The 18,574-nt window shown below is 35.9% G+C and overlaps 1 protein-coding gene across 1 annotated transcript in view; it reads right to left on the reverse strand.

Annotated features, from left to right (window-relative positions):
• Positions 1–16,323, reverse strand: part of LOC113069740 (cadherin-23-like) — a 90,141-nt gene extending 73,818 nt beyond the window's left edge. Inside the window, exons 1-4 of the mRNA XM_026242855.1 lie at positions 16,308–16,323; positions 14,498–14,640; positions 14,355–14,402; positions 13,511–13,603 (exon numbers count right to left, since the gene is read on the reverse strand). Of these exons, the coding sequence (XP_026098640.1) occupies positions 13,511–13,603; positions 14,355–14,402; positions 14,498–14,640; positions 16,308–16,323 (300 nt within the window). The remainder of the gene's footprint in view (positions 1–13,510; positions 13,604–14,354; positions 14,403–14,497; positions 14,641–16,307) is intronic.
• Positions 16,324–18,574: the final 2,251 nt, after the last annotated feature.

Raw genomic sequence — 18,574 nt, forward strand, 5'->3', positions numbered from 1 at the left:
TTATATTTATTAAGCTAAGTTATATATAACCTAATCTAAATATATGTGTTGTTATTAATATATGTGTATGTGCATGTGTGTGTGTGTGTGTGTGTGTGTGTGAGAGTGTTTACATTATTTTGTGGCACTCACTCACAGGGCTGTAGTTCATCAGACACAAATTAATTTGAAATTCCCGACAGAGATGTCATAACATCTGCCTTTTTTTCAGGCACCAGGAAAATAAAGAGTCTTTCATCAGAATGTTGTTTATTGCTTTTAGTTCAGGGTACCTTCATCCTCTAGACCCTTATTAACAAGCGTCCTCTCTTGGAACTGACCACATCAGTTGTTCATCATCTGTTCTTTCTGAACAACAGGTCTCAGGCTATCAAAAATCCAGTCCAGAACTTTTCATCCCACCATAAGTAGCACTGATGTGGATCCTGCTGACCTACGACTGCGTTGGCAAACACAGGAACAATCATATCATTAAGATTCACTGACGACACTACAGTTCTGGGACTCATCAACCCAGTCTGTGGACAACAATCCCTTAACATCAGCAAAACAAGGGAGCTGATTGTCGACTACAGACGACACAAAGCAGCTCGGCCTCCTGCGCATCAGCACTTAGACTAGAAACATCACTCAGAATCACACGGAGCTCAAACACCTCTTCTTCTTGAAAAGGAAGGCACATCAACAAAAACGGCAGGAGTCTGTGGGGAAAATGTAATCTAAATTGTCAGTAAAACCTACTGTATACAGAGGGTGTAAGAAAGAAGACAGGAAACAAGTATTAGAGTGGTATTCACATCCTCATTCACATTGCATCCAAATTGCCCAAGATCTGATTTTCAATTTTCTTGTTCGTATTCTTATATTTCATTTCCTAGTGCATTTTTTTGTCCTCATTCACTTTCCTGACCATGATGAGAATTGAGCAGAAAGAGAAAGTGAGAGAGTGAAAGAAGAGTAATGAAGCAGAAGAACAGCTCTCCTCATCTTCTTCCAGACGGAAATGGCTCTGAAGGGGGGTTGGGGGGGGGTTGTTTGCACATCTCTCTTATCCCTCTGTCCTGAATCAAAATTTACACTGAAAGGCATGCAATGGTCACGCCACAATCCATAGGCACCTCGGCGAAACTCCACCCACGATTAGTGATGTCGTACACAAGGATTTAAAACAAGGGTTTACATATAAAAATTATTGCAGGCACAAATTTATTAAAGCAGGATAAGTAAACAATTAATTATTATAAAAAAAATTATCTATATGATTAACATGTAAGTCTTCTGAAATTATACAAATACAAATAAGATCATTTTTGAGCCTGTCAAAAAAAAACGACCATATAGGTTGTTTGTGCAAGCACCTTATTACAACCTATTTTTACGTTTTAAAGTGAAGCACCCTCTAGCGGGCGTAAAAACGGGCGTCGTCATGAAATGATGTATAACATCATTACCAATCAAAATGTGAGTTTCTTTAAATGCAACGTGTGGACTTTTTACACTGTTCGGTAGCACTTTATTTTACAGTCCTGTTCCTCATGTACATACTATGTACTTATTATAGTAATTACAATAACTATGTAATAACTAGGTACAATCCCTGAACCTACCCCTAAACCTAACCCTACCCCAAGTGTTACCAGAACTTTCTTAGATAAATACACTGTAAGTACACTATAAGTACATGTTAGTACACGTACTGTAAAATAAAGTGCAACCCACTGTTCTCACAGTAATTTGTACATTTGTTTGTACTAAGTGGCTTGTTCATTCAAATATTACTAAACCCATCGCTAAACCATACCCCTAACATAAATTATGCAAAATTATGATTTATAGAGCATATACATTTTATGAGCATGTGCGTTCTCTGGGATTGAACCCATGATAGCATGACTACATATCGTCGTAAAACACAATACTATACCAACTGAGCTACACGAAACCTGAATTATAACGCAAATAAAAGAGTACAAAACATTAATATGAAAACGTCCTGTTTCCTATGGGGGCAAAATTGTAGTATATGCTCTGATGGGCCGTTTTTCAGGGATTTGGACAAACGACCTATACGGGCATATTGGTTGGAGGACAGGTTGAAAAACTGCTTTAGGTAAGCAAATCTTACCAGTTAAATGTATTTATTATAATTTATTAAATATAATATAATATAATATAATATAATACAAATTATTTTAAATACATTAAATAAATAAGTAATTTAAAATAAATATAATTGTTTTATTTTATTTATTTGTATTTATTTCTTTCAAATGATTTAAATGTAATAATTATTTAAAATAAATCAATGATATATATTAATTTAATTAATGTAATAACTAACTTATTATGCATACATAGCCAACAACCAACACACAGTCTGATGTTTAGGTACGTGATGTAAAAATAATGGATGGTTTTTAGTCACTCAGTCATACAAACTGATCTTATACTTTTAACCTTGTACACTGACAGCCAAAGACCATGTATTTGTGTGAATGAACACTGAGCTTGTAACACACAACTGCAATAGCATATGCCATCTTAAAGAGCAACACATGTAAATAGAGTATTTCTCAATCTGTAGAGGTATGGAGAAAAATACACTATCTAATCAGCTCACACTCCACACACACACACACACACACACACACACACACACACATACAGCTCACGGCTGACTGGTCACCAAAGGTCTTTGCTGTGTATTTAAGAAGAAAGATAATCAAGAAAGAGCCTGGAAGGCCGAGAGTCACTCAGAGAGAGAAAGAGAGAGAGAGAGAGCAAGAGTGAGAGAGAGAGAGAGAACAAAATGCACAAAGAGAAAAAGTGATGGTATTTGGGTACCTCATGGCGAGAGCACAAGGACACCACAAAGAAAAACCCTCCATCTCCCACTCCTCTGCCTCAATCATTCAAACTCTTTCATTCTCTCATTCATCCTATTTTTTGTGTCTCGGCGGGAGCGAGCCAGGGTCAGATGCACACATGGGATGAACACAGTGCAGAAATGCTACGGAAAAGACAGGGAAAGGATGATAATGAAAATTTTGTCATGATTTACTCTCCCTCACCCTTTTTTTTCTTTCTTCCAAGAAAAAAAAACAGACTTTTTAGCAGAATGTCTCAGCTCTTTTCCATTCAACGAAACAAGAGCACTATAAAGCAACGGTAAAATGGTTCATATGATTTGTGACATATATCCCAAATCGTTTAATAGGTTTGTGTGAGGAACTGGCAAGATTTTTACACTGTAGCTTTTTAAATTTCATTCTTGTTTCAGCATTTTTTAATTGTCTTCAACTGGTGCAATGTGTCTTTACGTGTCAAGTTATAAGTAGTCTATATGACAGTACCTTCATGAGACTTTTTTTGGAGCTTGACAACTGTATTTTGTGCATGAGGAAAATATGCAAAGTAGAATGAAAATTCATGAAGAAAGCATGCAACATAATTCAAAAAGGAAATAATCTGGATTTGGAAGGAAGAATAAACAGTGACAATTTTTATTTTGGGCTAAAATAAAAAAGTCAAACAGTCTGATAAAACAGCTTTGAAAGCATCAGCCTTCAGAAATACAAAATTACCACAAACACTGTTTTCCCATTTGGTGTGTCTCATATCTCTTGCTCTTATTTTTCAGCCTCTATCCATTTCGTTCAGGTGAATTGTGTTTTTAATAGAATTAAATGCAAATGGGCAGAGAGCTGATTATCATACAAAAGGTGCATTGCTCAAAGAGACTTTGCATTCCAGCTTCATATATTTATTTGATATCGTTGCATTTGTCCAAAATAAAACACTGCAATTATCAATGTGTGTGTGTTTGTGTGTGTGTGTGTGTGTGTGTGTGTGTGTGTGTGTAAACTGTGCATGCATGTTTTTTGTTTTGTTTTTTCTTTCTATAATTGCTAATATGGTGAGAGACTGCTGTGTGTGTGAGAAGACATTTGTTTACTGCCTCAAACACTCTGCGGGGGACAGCAGAGGAAGAGGAGTGTTTATCTGTTATGGCTGCTCTTAGGGGTGATGTCTATTTCCTTTCTATTAGACGAGGGTCCTGTCGGAGGAGCTGTATTATCAGCGGCTGATTAAACTCACTGTGGTGGAGACCCAGTGTGGCCATGGAGAAAATCACTAATTATAGGGCAGGTCTTCACTTTTCACTGCTGCTTTTACCCTTGATAATAATCCACTTTTGATTTTATTGCTGTGAACAATAAAAAAAAATGGTATCATCGTAATGTTTACTCTTCACTGTTGCAAAGTTATCGGCACAGTGGAGTTTTCCTTGTTTTTGTGACCTAATATTTACGATTTGACGGCAGACTAAAGCTTTCAATATGTCATTTTCAGTCAGGGGTGAAAAATCCATATTTACCCAAACAAAAGGCACATTCATTTGCGCCTCAAGAGAGAATGTTTGAGCAAAAAGCTTATAAGGGGGAAAAATCATGTAGGGTTTCTAAATAACAATGACATAAAATGAAGAGAAAATTGAAAGTAAAAAAAAAACCATGTCAAAGTCTCAGATTGTGCTCAAATCTGAACCAGACAGACAGACAGACATCAGACAGCAGAAAGACAGACAGACAGACGTCAGACAGCAGACAGATGTCAGACAGCAGACAGACAGACAGACGTCAGACAGCAGACAGACAGACAGACGTCAGACAGCAGACAGACAGACAGACAGACGTCAGACAGCAGACAGTCAGATAGACAGACAGACAACAGACAGACAGACATACAGACGTCAGACAACAGAAAGCAGACAGACAGCAGACAGACAGACAGACAGACGTCAGACATCAGACAGACAGACAGTCAGACAGACGTCAGACAGCAGACAGACAGACAGACGTCAGACAGCAGACAGCAGATAGACAGCAGACAGACAGACAGACAGACAGCAGACAGCAGACAGACAGACGTCAGACATCAGACATCAGACATCAGACATCAGACAGACAGACGTCAGACAGCAGACAGACAGACAGACGTCAGACAGCAGACAGCAGATAGACGTCAGACAGCAGAAAGCAGACAGACAGCTGAAGCAGACAGACAGCTGACAGCTGAAGCAGACAGACAGACGACAGACAGACAGACAGACAGCAGACAAACAGACAGCTGACAGACGTCAGACAGCAGATAGACGTCAGACAGCAGAAAGCAGACAGACAGCAGACAGACAGACAGCAGACATACAGCTGACAGCTGAAGCAGACAGACAGACAGCAGACAGACAGACAGCTGACAGACGTCAGACAGCAGATAGACGTCAGACAGCAGAAAGCAGACAGACAGCAGACAGACAGACAGCAGACATACAGCTGACAGCTGAAGCAGACAGACAGACAGCAGACAGACAGACAGCTAACAGCAGACAGACAGACAGACAGCAGACCAACAGACAGACAGATGGATAGATAGACAGATGTAATATGAAAGAACAACCTAAAGAGAAATAAAAAGAGAATAGGAGATGAAAACAGGGTAAAAGGAGAAATTGATTGATATAAAGATGAAACAGGGTGTGAGAAATGATCACCACAAATAATCAAGTGCAAGAAGTATACAACATGATCACACAATATGGTACATCAAATACATTTCACAGTATGTAAACATATTTGTCAAATACATATACTCACACATCGATATTCCCACTTCAAATGCACAACCAAACATCTTACATGCAAGCTCACGCACATACACACACACACACACACACACACACACACACACCAAACACTGACACACACACCCAGTTTGACACATCAAACAGTTGATTATAGCTGCGGTGAGAACAGATAGATACTAATGCTCTCATATTATCTGACATTATGATTATATAGAGCTTAGGACAGGTTTGTGTGTGTGTGTGTGGGGGGGGTCGTTTGCAATCACTCCATGTAGCTTTACAGCAGATAGAGGAACTCTGTGAATATTTAACATACAAGATTTACGAGTGAAACAAAAGCCAACAAAGACTCATTTAATATTCAAGCTAAACTAAATGCAACCTTCCCTCATTTAAAAGACAATTCAAGGCATGAGAGAGAGATAAAAGAGATGAAGCGAGAGAGGAGAGAACTTGTGTGAGAAGTGATGATGGGGTCTTATGACTGGGAATGAGAATAAAACCAGGCTGTTGTCCCGCAACAACTTCTCCATTTGATTCTGTTGTTTCTGCATAAATCATTAAGTGATCAAGTAAATTTACTCTAAACTAAAAGATGGATGTATGGATGCTTAGATGCATAAATGAGTAATCACTGATTATCATTCTACTCGTGGAAACTCCTCACATATCATATGGATGTAGTGCATACTTTCTCACAGTGACTATCGGTGTAAGTCATGTGCTCAAGTCACAGTCCTGCTATGTCTCTCTCAATCTCCAGGGAAAGAGAGGAAAGACAGTGAAAAAGGAAAAGAGGGATGGGGTGCAGGACTCAATTATACATCAAAGCAGTTGTGCTGGGAATATGAGGAAAAAGAAAGAGAGACAGACTGAAATACAGACACAGACAGGAAGAATGAAACAGAAGCAGGTTAGACAATAAAAAAAAACATGTTCATTAACTGATTAACATTAACTGAGGGATTAGCTAAGCCTCATTTACTCAGTTTTAGTCAATGACATAAATTTCATCCATACTATGATACGAATTGTAAAACTTTTTAACACTTTTTGTACAGTACTTCCTCAAAGTGTGACAGTTCTTGGTGGCAGTTTGCTTTTGTTGTGAAAAAATGTCTCCTTTTGTGTTCTTTGCAAGAAAGAACGATACACATTTTGATTGACATGAGGATGAGTAAACGATGACAGAATCGTCAATTCTGTGTGATTAAACTAGAAAATGTAAGCATTTACAAACACTGAAACTAATATCCACTAATAAATCACAAACCACACAGTCAACATATATCATAGTCAAAAATCTGAACGAATTATGCAATCCACAATCATTTCCAGAAATAAAAGAGCATCTAAAAATGAAGTTTGTCATCTGTGAGTAAAAGTGTATTGATTTTACAGAGAGTGAGAAAACATTGAATTGATTAAAATGTCAAATTATATTTTGTGCAAACGCTGTATAATTCCAGAGCATTAATCTGAACCAAACCTCAGCATCAGTAATGAGCTTTAAAATCCCACCGTAGTCCATAATATGCTGTCGTTCAAAAGTTTGATTTTGTTTGTAAAATTTTATTTTCTTTATTAATTCCTTTATTTAGCAAGGATACAGTATATTGATCAAATTTTTTTTTTAAATAAACTTTCCTAAAAAAACAATAATAATAACTCTAGACTATTAAGTAGCACAATGGTTTTCAACACTAATAATAATAAAAAAAAAAATCATAAGCATCAAATCAGCATATTAGAATGATTTATGAAGGATGTTGTGACACTAAAGACTGGCGGAATGATGCTGAAAAATTATTATTATTTTTTTTATATATATATATATATATATATATATATATATTATATATCATTTTTTACTGTATTTCTGATCAAAGAAATGCAGCCTTGGTGCCTCAGAGACTTCTTTTAAAAACCTTAAAACCTCAAACTTTTGTACAGTAGCGTATCTGTTCAAAACAGCATGAATACTTCTAATATATTAAACACTACAACATACTATTTTTGGGATTTCGCTTTAAAGTCTTTTCCTGCACAATGAATCAGACTCTTGAAAGCAAACTGCTTCCCACATAAATGAGCGGCCTGTGATTACGGCACAAATCTGCTCTGACTAATCTACATTCGACGTGTGCTACAGGAATGAATGTGAATGTGTGATTCTGTGGTTCGGTTGATTCAAGCAGTACATGCATGGAAGACTCTTTCTAGCTCTCTCTGGTATGACTGGTGAGATTAGACTCCAAAACCTGCAAACACAAATCAAAGGTGCTCTTCATGCTCAAGCAGATACAGGACATAGAGAGAAGGAGAGAGAGAGTTTGACGGACAGGACACAGGCGTTGTTAGTATTAACCACTGAAGTGTAAATGATGTGTGCTAAACTGCAACGAGATGAGTCTGCATCTGTGATATCTCACTAAATAACCATCAGAACACACATGGACACACAAACATAGACAAAAACTCACATACAGCATCATAAATGCACACAAACCTCACAAATAACCTTCACAAAAAACCTGTTCTCGATGTAAGTGGCATTTAGATGCATTCCAGCATTAATGTTGAGCTCAATTATGCTGTCTTCTGAGATCATCTTGGCCAAACTCAGAACATATGTTCAAATATACAGCAATTTGCAGCGACAATGCAACCAAAAAACATTCATTTTCAATCAGAGATGGCAGTTTAAGGCCACAAAGACCAAAGAGGCCACTGGTTATGTGACTGTTTTTTCTAAATACTGTAGCACTTGCCATGTTTGTCGCTCAATTTGATTTCCACTATCCATTATACAGTATTTTCAAAAGTTTGGGTCAATGGTCCCAACAGACTTCCACCGTACAGAACAATATTATGGAAGCCACTGAAGAGCATCGAATATCTGATTACACACATTCTTCAAAAAATATTATTTTGTGTTAAGAGGAAGAAAGAAATTCAAAGAGGTTTGAAAAAAATCTGAATTTTAGCAAACGTTGACATGTTTTATGGTTTACATAATGAATTCATTTGACCACAAATGTATAGTAATAAGAAATGTTTACTGAGCAGAAAATCTTTCGAATGATTTCTGAAGAATCATGTGATACTGAAGATTGGAGTAATGATGATGAAAATTCAGCTTTGTGTCACAACATTTTTTACATTTTAAAATATATTCAAATAGAAAACAGTTCTTTAACATCATAAGAATAGTTCCCAATATTACAGTTTTTCCGCATTTTCCATTTAATGCAGCCTTGGGGAGCACAAGTGACTTCAAAACACTAGAAAATATTAACAATCTCAAACTTTCCAACAATAGTGCATCATTCCGAGAGGACATTTGACATCCAGATACAGTATGAGGATATTTGACATTTCTACAATAAAATAATATTGATCTCTCGACATTTCTACAATAAACAAAGATCTAAACTAAGTAATATCGATCTCTCTTGAATGCCAATTATTGCCCCAGGGTTGCCAAACCTGATCTATTGTATAAATACAAATGCTAAATAGTTGAGTGCATGTCTTTCTGCCTTCTTTCCTCTCTCTAATTCACTAGAGATGCAGGGAAAGTGCTCTCTCTTCCATGTGTGTGTGTGGTAGTGTTCGTAATAGATTTCAGTGAGACTGACGGGGATAAAGCCTCCAGTTTACCGCTCTAGCAGTGAATTCCATAATGACTGGCCGGGGAGAGCAATTCCCTTCCCTAAACATCCGCTGCTTTACATTTGGCAGGCAGTTTTCAAACAGATCAAGAGGCCATATCATCACTGTCCACCACAAATCTCCATTTCCCACAGCTCCATTTTTCTTTGAACGTAAATTGAAAGCCGGCACACTCGCTCTTTGTCTTCTGGATTTTTGGCAGGTTTGGGGGTGAAAATAGTCATTTTTGAAAATATCCTATTTTTTGTTCTGACAGGTCTGAGCTCACCCTTCAAAGTGTTTATTAATGCCATACGCTGTCTCCCAAAACAGTTATTAAGCTTGCCACTGTGTGACATGCAGCACTGGCCTCTATCATTACTAAAGACCTTTGATTACATCTTGTTAAAATTACAAATTTGTAATGTTCACAAATTTTCTCTATTTCTCTTATTCAGTGATAACGCTAGTGAGTGGGCCAAGCAATACAGCGGTTTTGGACATTATATGCTCCTGACACAAAAATTGGCCTTTGTACAATGTTAAATATAAAGGTATATAGATATAAAGGTCTTTATAGAACCAAAGATGCCAATAAAGAACCTTTATTTTTTAACATTGTACAAAGGCCAATTTACAACCAAAAATCTTTAGATTATTAAAAAAATTCTTCACACTCTTCTCTCACTGAAAGCTGCATTGTACAGTACAATTCATGTAATTCACAGATTAACTGCAGATTAATAACAGAATGCATCGCCTTCAAGTCTTTCTGGGAAGTTTCTGTGAACGAGCTTGGAAGTCGTAACGTGATGTGAAAAATCGGGAGAAAATGAGAAAATAGAGAAAATGATTTTGTCACAATTAAATGTGATGCTTTATCTGTGTATTTTATCATTCCTGTGTTGTCATGTGTTTAACCACACGATCTATATATACACACACACATATATATATATATATATTTACCGACATGCGGCTCACCGCCACAGAGGATCTCAAGTCTCTCTGATGTCTAACTGCAAATGCAAAGTGTGTTTGCCTGTTTCTGCACATGAACAAATGCCAACAAGTTGACATTTGTGTGAACTAAAGCCAAAAATCATCCAGTCAATCTAATATCAGTGATTCCACTACAAACACTCAGAACAACAACACATACAAATCTTTCAGTGTCATGCATGGCACTCTGCATAAAAGCTCTGCTTGATGTATAAAATGTAGGCCAAACCAAAAACTCACTATTTGCAGTTTATGGTAATTGCAAAGAGAAATCATTCTGTGTCTTACACAAAACAAGGTGTCCATCCTAACAACAACAGAAGGGGTTTTTATTTTGAAAAACATATTTTGATTTGATAAAAATAAATGCTTGCTGATTATATATTTCAGTCCATATTTTAGTGTTTTTTTATTATTATTTTATGCTTTCAAAGGCTGAATTTATTTGATCAAAAATACAGTTAAACAGAAATATTGTAAATAACAAAACTGAATCAGTCTTCAGTGTCACATTATTCTTTAGAAATCATTCTAATACGTTGCTTTGATGCTCAAGAATCATTTATTGCCTGTTGAAAACAGCTGCATGTGTATTATTTTTGTGGAAACTAATACATTTTTTCAGTTTAAATTAGCAGTATTTATTTGGAAATAGTAATTGATGTCTTTACTGTTCACTTCTGATCAATGTAATGCATTTTTGCTGAATACATTTAATTCAACAAACTGAATAGGATTGCAAGCCATTCTCAACTCAGAACTCAAGAAGACAACCAGTTTTTTTCCTCTCACACAATATAATTCTCTTGCTGTAGTGCTGTAGATTCAGCAGCTGTGGAATGTCATCACAGAATAACAGTGCAGTAAACACTGACACACACAACTGCATGCTTACGCACACACACACACACACACAAACACACAACTGTAAATTTAAGCAGCTTCATAACTGTCAGATGCAACGCTGTTCACCTGCTTTCCTTCCATAAGAAACCTCCCACAGTTACTGCCCAACAATTTACACTGCCAATTACAAGCCCATTCACACACAGTCCTTTCCTGCAGCCCGCTATGATGCTCAACCTATTCAAAAACCATTCTATAAATGTTCTACATGAATAAATATTTGAATTTCATTGATGTTCTTGAAAGCACCTTAAAGTTACAGAAATAAAAGCTGTTATCATATTTAACCTTTCCCGAATAAAATCCTCTTTTTCATCCAAGTGCTTACATGTCTTCCTGCCACCTTACACTGTTCCTCATCCTCTGACTCTGAGCAGAGATGTCAGGACAATCCCTGATTGGTGGAATACAGTTTGAGTGACAGTGTGTTTCCACATGCCAGAGAGGTCAGGTCAGATAAATAGGAAAAGGTGGATGGGGTGAAACTGGGGCAGGTTAGGCTTTCAAAACCAGGAGAAAAGACAAAAAAAATTAAAATCTGCTGTTACTTCTCAAATTAAATTAGGCCGTGCATCAATGACGTGTAGTCATGAAGCATGTGAGAACCAGTGATGTTTAATGATGCCACTGGAAGTATACAGTACATATACATACTCTATGTATCTTTTTTATGGTGCTTTGCTGTTCTACTAGCTAAATGCAAGTGTTCTATGAACATACAGACAAATTTCACCAAGCTGCTCAAAAACATTTCCTGGTTATTATTCACCTGAGAGAAAATCATTGACCTATCTGACTCAACTCTTTTGGGACATGACTTGTTTAAATCTGATCCAGAGACTGCATTATTTGGATATTCTGTTTCTCTGTTGGACCATAATGATTATGGTAAAATTTGCTGCATGGTGTTCATTTATGCCGAAGTTATGCTACTTTTTCTGTAAGACACTAATGAAAATCACCATGTAGAATAATGGACATTACATATAAATTAAATGCATTGTAAAATATGTATAAATCATGTTGTACAGTGTGTATTTACACTAATTAAATAAAAAGATCTGTAAATATATAAATGAAAATCACCATTTAGATTATATTATTTAGAAATATATATATTATTTATTTTTACCTAAAATAAGCTTCATTCATTCATTACTGAAACAATGTACTGTACACCAATGATTTGAATGATTTCATGATGTCTTATGATAGGACTTATTCAAAGTTTGAATTTCAAATATGTTTGGAATGTGAAGAATATTTTTGAACTCTTTATTTTCTGGACTTGTTTTATACTTAAAATCATTTCAAAAGAAATGATACAAGCCTCAACGAACAAGATGATTCAGTGTCCCTAAAAGAGAGACTCTACACTGAACAATCCAAATCTCTTTGAGTTTTCCACAGGACTGATGAAGAGTGAAAATTATGGGTAAGTGGCCAAACATGCGGGTCCTCTTCTGTCCTCCTAACTGCAGACAGCTTAATCATCAAGCCTCAGTAAACAACATCAGCTAAATACAGCTCTCTCGCTCACACTCGCTCACTCTCACCCTACTTTTATTTACTCAGAATGACAGATTGAAAAGAGGAAAAAAGAACTGGGGCTTTGAAGATTTGCTTTGGGGAGGAATGTGGGATGTATATAGACACACAATATAAACATCAGCTGAGGTGTGTGTGTGTGTGTGTGTGTGCTGCGGAAAGAGAGAGAGATGTCTACTTTACTCTACCAAATTACCTCATGTCAGGGATTAGAAGAGGATGGGCCAGGCGGATGATGGGAAAAGGAGAAAGGGATAAGTTGAAGTTGGAAGAGTGCTGATAGACAGAGCAGAGCAGGAGAGTGAGAGAAGGGGGGAGTCTGCTGATTTCAGATGTGGGTGATGAATATGACAAAAAAAAAGAAAAAGATATGTAGAAATAAAGAGAGTTCAAAAATATTTTATAATATTAAAATATAATACTTGGAATTCAAACTTTGAATAAATCCTATCATAAGACATCATCAAATCATTCAAATCATTGGTGTACAGTACATTGTTTCACGAAAATTAATAAATTAATACAACAAAATAAAATATGCATTGTGAAATATATCAAATGTTTTAAAGTAAAAAATAATAAATATTTACAACAAATTCATTATTTTTATATATATATATAAATTAAATAACATATCAAAATAAAATAAAATGCCTCCCCCAACACATTTTCACATCAAACATTACAGTAAATGAGAAGATCAACCACATTATAGAAGCAAAATAGGATTTTGAGAAGTGAACTGTAAAACATTACCTCTGGGATCTGAACAGAATACGGCTGGTTGAGAAATGATGGTGCATTGTCATTTACATCTCCGATCTGAATGCTCACTTTATTCTTGACGACCTAAAAACCAATTAAAAAAAAAAAATGCATCAAATTAAATCAAATAACAAATAGAATTCTACAAATTTTACATTGCATTTCATAGATTAAAAAACTGAGTTAGTTTAAAGTCATTAAACCTATAAAAGAAAAGTTAATCGAGCCAAACTTTAAAATAAGGAATTACACAACCATTAAAACATTTTGAGTCAGTGAAAGTCCGGTCATCCTGAACAAGGCTGCATTTATTTGATCAAAAATATAGTAAAAACAGTAATATTCTGAAATACTATATAAAATGATAATAATTCTATGAATTCTATAAAAATAGATATTTTAAAATTATTATTCCTATAATGCAAAGCTAAATTTAGCTATTACGCAACGAGACATAATTAATCATTCTAATATGCTGATATGGTGCTGAAGGAACATTTCTTATTATTATTTTAGCTTTCTGGAATGTCTTTGATATTCTTAATTTATTTGATTTGGGTTCAAAAGAGCTGCATTTATTTTAAAACATTTTTGTAACAATTTTTTAAAAAATATAAAATTGATATGAACAGCATGTTTTTATGTTAATCTTTTTTAACATTTTAAATATCTCACTTCTGAAAAATCCAATGCCTTGCTGAATACAAGTATTAATTTCTTTATAAAGAAAAATAGTACAGGCCTCAAACTTTTGAACGGTAACGGAAAGTTAAAAACACAGACCTTGGAGACAGATGGATGAGAGAAGTGGATAGATTGATGATCTGTAACTCACCCCTTGACTGTCACTGACTGAGAACTCCACCTCCATCTCTGACTTGGTCTGAAGACACAAAAACACAAACAGCAGCATTAAATCACTAGCGTCGGCTGGACAGTCATTCAATTCTTTTGCCAGTTGCTCATGGTTTTCCACACCTCCCTGTCGAGCGGCTGTCTCAGCCACACAACCCCAGTGGTCTCCTGCACAGCGAAGTACCGCATGGCCTCTTCCCCGACCACACCGAAAATCAACGGCTCGCCGTCCGGGTCGATCGCCTGCAGCTGGGTAATGGATGTACCTGAACACACACAAACAAACACACACACACACACACACAATGAACAATATTTCAGACAACATTACACCTTAAATGGGTCATGAAAAGATTAATTTTCCTTGATCTTTTGACACAAAAGACTTGTTGCTCTTTGAAAGAACTTTATTGTATATAAGTCTTTCGGAGCTAAAAAAAAATAAAAATAAAAAAAAATAAAACATTTATTGCAACTACTGTATGCTACTACAAACAAAACAGCTCATCACAAACTTTTGCAACATTCCAGACAAAACAGACTTTTTATATATGTATATATGTACTTTTGTCTTGTTTTAAAATAAGAAAAACACCCTTTAAACTTGAGAAGCAACAATATTTGCTAACTAGGTAATATAAGATATAGTTGTACAGCTGGATACAAATATTACAGGTGGATATGACATCATTAAGGGTAAATATGCTGGTAAATATGAAACAGATTTACACACATAAAGTAAGATTAACAGCCTAGCTTAGGTGTAAATATATCCAGCAGCACAGGAAGCCACAAAGGATGAGGCACATTTAAAGGTGAAGTGTGTAATTTGTCTGATACTTTTAAAATGTCCCAGTTTAATATGCAGAGACAACTATAAGCTATTCGCAGGTTAGCAAGAGTGTGAACTTGTGTTGTTTTGTTTTTGTTTTTTTGTTTTTTGATTTCTGCCGGAACCAGTGAAGTAAAATTAGGGCTGGATTATACAGCGTTTAAAATCTGATTAGATTTGGCATTCACTAAATATCTCTGGATCACAAGAAACAAACTTTAACCATACTTTCTGATATTAAATAAATTATATATAAATACATATATTTTAAATGTTATTTTATTTTTATTGCACTTATATTTATCATATAGTATACTTATAAACATGCATTATCTGCAAGTAATTTGTTTGGAAGGCAACAGAAGGCAAAAATAATCACCCTACTTAACATTCGGAAGAGTCATTAGCATTAGAAGCACACTATGTAGGCAGCTAAAACATAGACTGTGTGTTAATGAGAGTGTGTACATGTGTGTATATGTGAGTGTATGTTAAGTAGAAGCCAAGTCATTCCAAACACAAAAAAACCCACACCAGATGCATGAAAAATGAAAACAATATGCAATCTAGAATTGGCTCAAAAAAATTAAACATGATTTCCTTAGGCTAAATGGAATTATAGTCTGTAGCTAAAAAATATAATAATAATAATTAATCTGTGCCTATAATACATTACGATTTTCTTTGAAATCTGTCAATGGTGACTGCACAAAATCTGACTTTCAGTAACTAGCATTAATTCCTAAGATCATTACAAACTTTAGAAACTTTTCAGAGAAAAATCGTATAATATATAAAAATAATATAAATATATACATATAAATAGTTTTTAAAATATATACTAGATGTGTGTGTTTCTATATATACTTAAAAAATATTCACAGTACAATTTTATTTTGGGTGCGATTAATCGTGATAACAGCATTAAAGGGGTCATATGATGCCATTTCAAGTTTTCATTGAAAGTTGGAGTGTTACAAGCTGTTAGTGAATAGATAAGATCCCTAAGTTGCAGAGACTAAAGTTTAAAACCCAAATAGATATTCTTTATAAAAGTTAATACTTGTCCACACCCTCCTAAAACGGCTCATTTAAACTCACCCCCACATGTCGACATCACTGTGTGGGAAGATTTGCATAACACCACCCAAATGTTCACACCAAGAAAGAAGGTGTAACTTTTATTCTCGCTGTTGCTACCAGCAGCATGTCGTGGAGACACTGTTTCGTTGTGAAAATGAAACTGCTTTGTTTGGTCTTCCAAAAGAGGAAACCACTAGAAATCAGTGGATAAGTTGTATTTACAGCACTGTTCCAAAACAGTTCAACCCAAATATTAAGATGTGTGCAGCGCATTTTATGGAGAACCGTTCCCTGATCCTGGGAGAGAAGACTACAATGCCAGCTGTTCTGACTCACAGTCTGTAAGTATGATTTCATATTTAAAGGATTTGCTACTGATGATTCAAATACCAGCTCTGAGCAGTGTAGAGTAGCGCTTGTTGTTTGTTGTTTCTCCAATCACAAATGGAGACGTGGTTTTATGTTTACACGGCACGATGCAACTCAGCAGGTAAAAAGACAGTATAAGTCATTATAATTAATGTCCCCACTAGATGCAACAATTGCTTTGTTTGTAATGGGTTTTCTTGTTTTTATCTCATCACGCTGGTATTCTGACCGGACATGGCATCAAATTATGGCAAGAGGCGTAATATTGCTGTCTCACACTTTGGCAAATTACAACGCACTGAATAGCTGGCCAATCAGAGCAAACCTCGCCTTTCAGAACGGAGCTTTGTAAAAACTTACGTGTTTCAGAAGGCGGGGTATAGAGAAGAAACAATAAATGGACAGTATGTGGAAAATAATGTGTTTTTTTTTAACCTTAAAGGGGGGTGAAATGCTCGTTTTCACTCAATATCCTGTTAATCTTGAGTACCTGTAGAGTAGTACTGCATCCTTCATAACTCCAAAAAGTCTTTAGTTTTATTATATTCATAAGAGAAAGATAGTGTGTACCGATTTTTCCCGGAAAACACGACCGGCTGGAGGCGTGACGTGTGGGCGGAGCTAAAGAATCACGAGCGCCAGTAGGCTTTTGCGTTGAGAGTGTTTGGAAGTGACATTACCGTGAGGAAAAAAAAACATCATCCAAAACAAACCATGGCTAACAGTCAGATTCAGCCATTTATTTATGATCCAGAATCAGATCCCGAGGCTGAAACTGAACGAGAGCAACAGCAGCAACGACTTGCTCCGAGCGGGGGCTCGAACCCGGGTCTCGGCATGGGAGGCGGACGCACTAACAAGGAGGCAGAGATATTTTAAGCAGTTTTGCTCACCGCCTGCGGCTCCAACACACGATCGTGACCCTTTTTCGTTGGGATTGCATCATCCTTAAGAAATAAACGATGTGCAAATCCGGCGTCAAACTGGGCCTTGTTTGTAAAACAAGCATTTCGAAATGCAGGGAACAAACACAAACACTTGCACAACTCTGTTGATGCTCTGTAAAATAAACTCCATCCACTGGTCCCTTAATGCTGTTTTTTTTTTTTTGTAATCTGTGCAGGGCTGTCTTGCCCTGGCAACCAAAAACACACTCCTTTTGTGACATTTTGCGATGCTCTCGCTCTGATCAGTGAATGCCTGTTGTGCTCTCAGTGCTCTGCTATACGGGAGCGCGCTCTTCCAGCAGAAAGTGCCTCAGGACCCATATAAGGAAATTCCGCTCCATCTAAGTCACACAGAGCCAGACTCGAAAAAAACTTTCCGAAACTTGTGACAAACCGGAAGGAAGTATTTTTGGGAACAAAATACTCCTTCAAACGTACAACTTAATTTTTGAAACTTTGTCCATGTTTAGCATGGGAATCCAACTCTTTAACAGTGTAAAAAACTCAGTATGCATGAAGATAGCATTTCACCCCCCCCCACCTTTAAACCACATAAACACATTTCATTTCACCAAATACACAAAATAATGTTCTTTTTAGCAACATCATATGACCCCCTTAATAATTATGAGATTATTTTATGTATATAAAGTAAACTAAACAGCAAACTTTGTGCAAATCAGGGCATAACAATAGGCAAGTATAATAAACATGTAAAAAAAAAATACTATATACTTCACTTCAGGATTTAAATTGTAAAATTAACTTGTACATAAACTTGGACAAAATATCTCAAAAGAAAATAAATTCTTAAAAGATTGAAACAATGGAGGATGATTAAATAATGACAGAAAATAACTGCTCCTTTAAGAATACTTCCTCTAGATATTTAATCTGATGCAAAATTATTACCTTGAGATGTATTCATTTTAATATTTAATTCCTTCTTCGTCTCATTAATCAAAATCG

The sequence above is a fragment of the Carassius auratus genome, unplaced genomic scaffold (genome assembly GCF_003368295.1).
Source record: "Carassius auratus strain Wakin unplaced genomic scaffold, ASM336829v1 scaf_tig00002494, whole genome shotgun sequence".
Taxonomy (NCBI): Eukaryota; Metazoa; Chordata; class Actinopteri; order Cypriniformes; family Cyprinidae; genus Carassius; species Carassius auratus.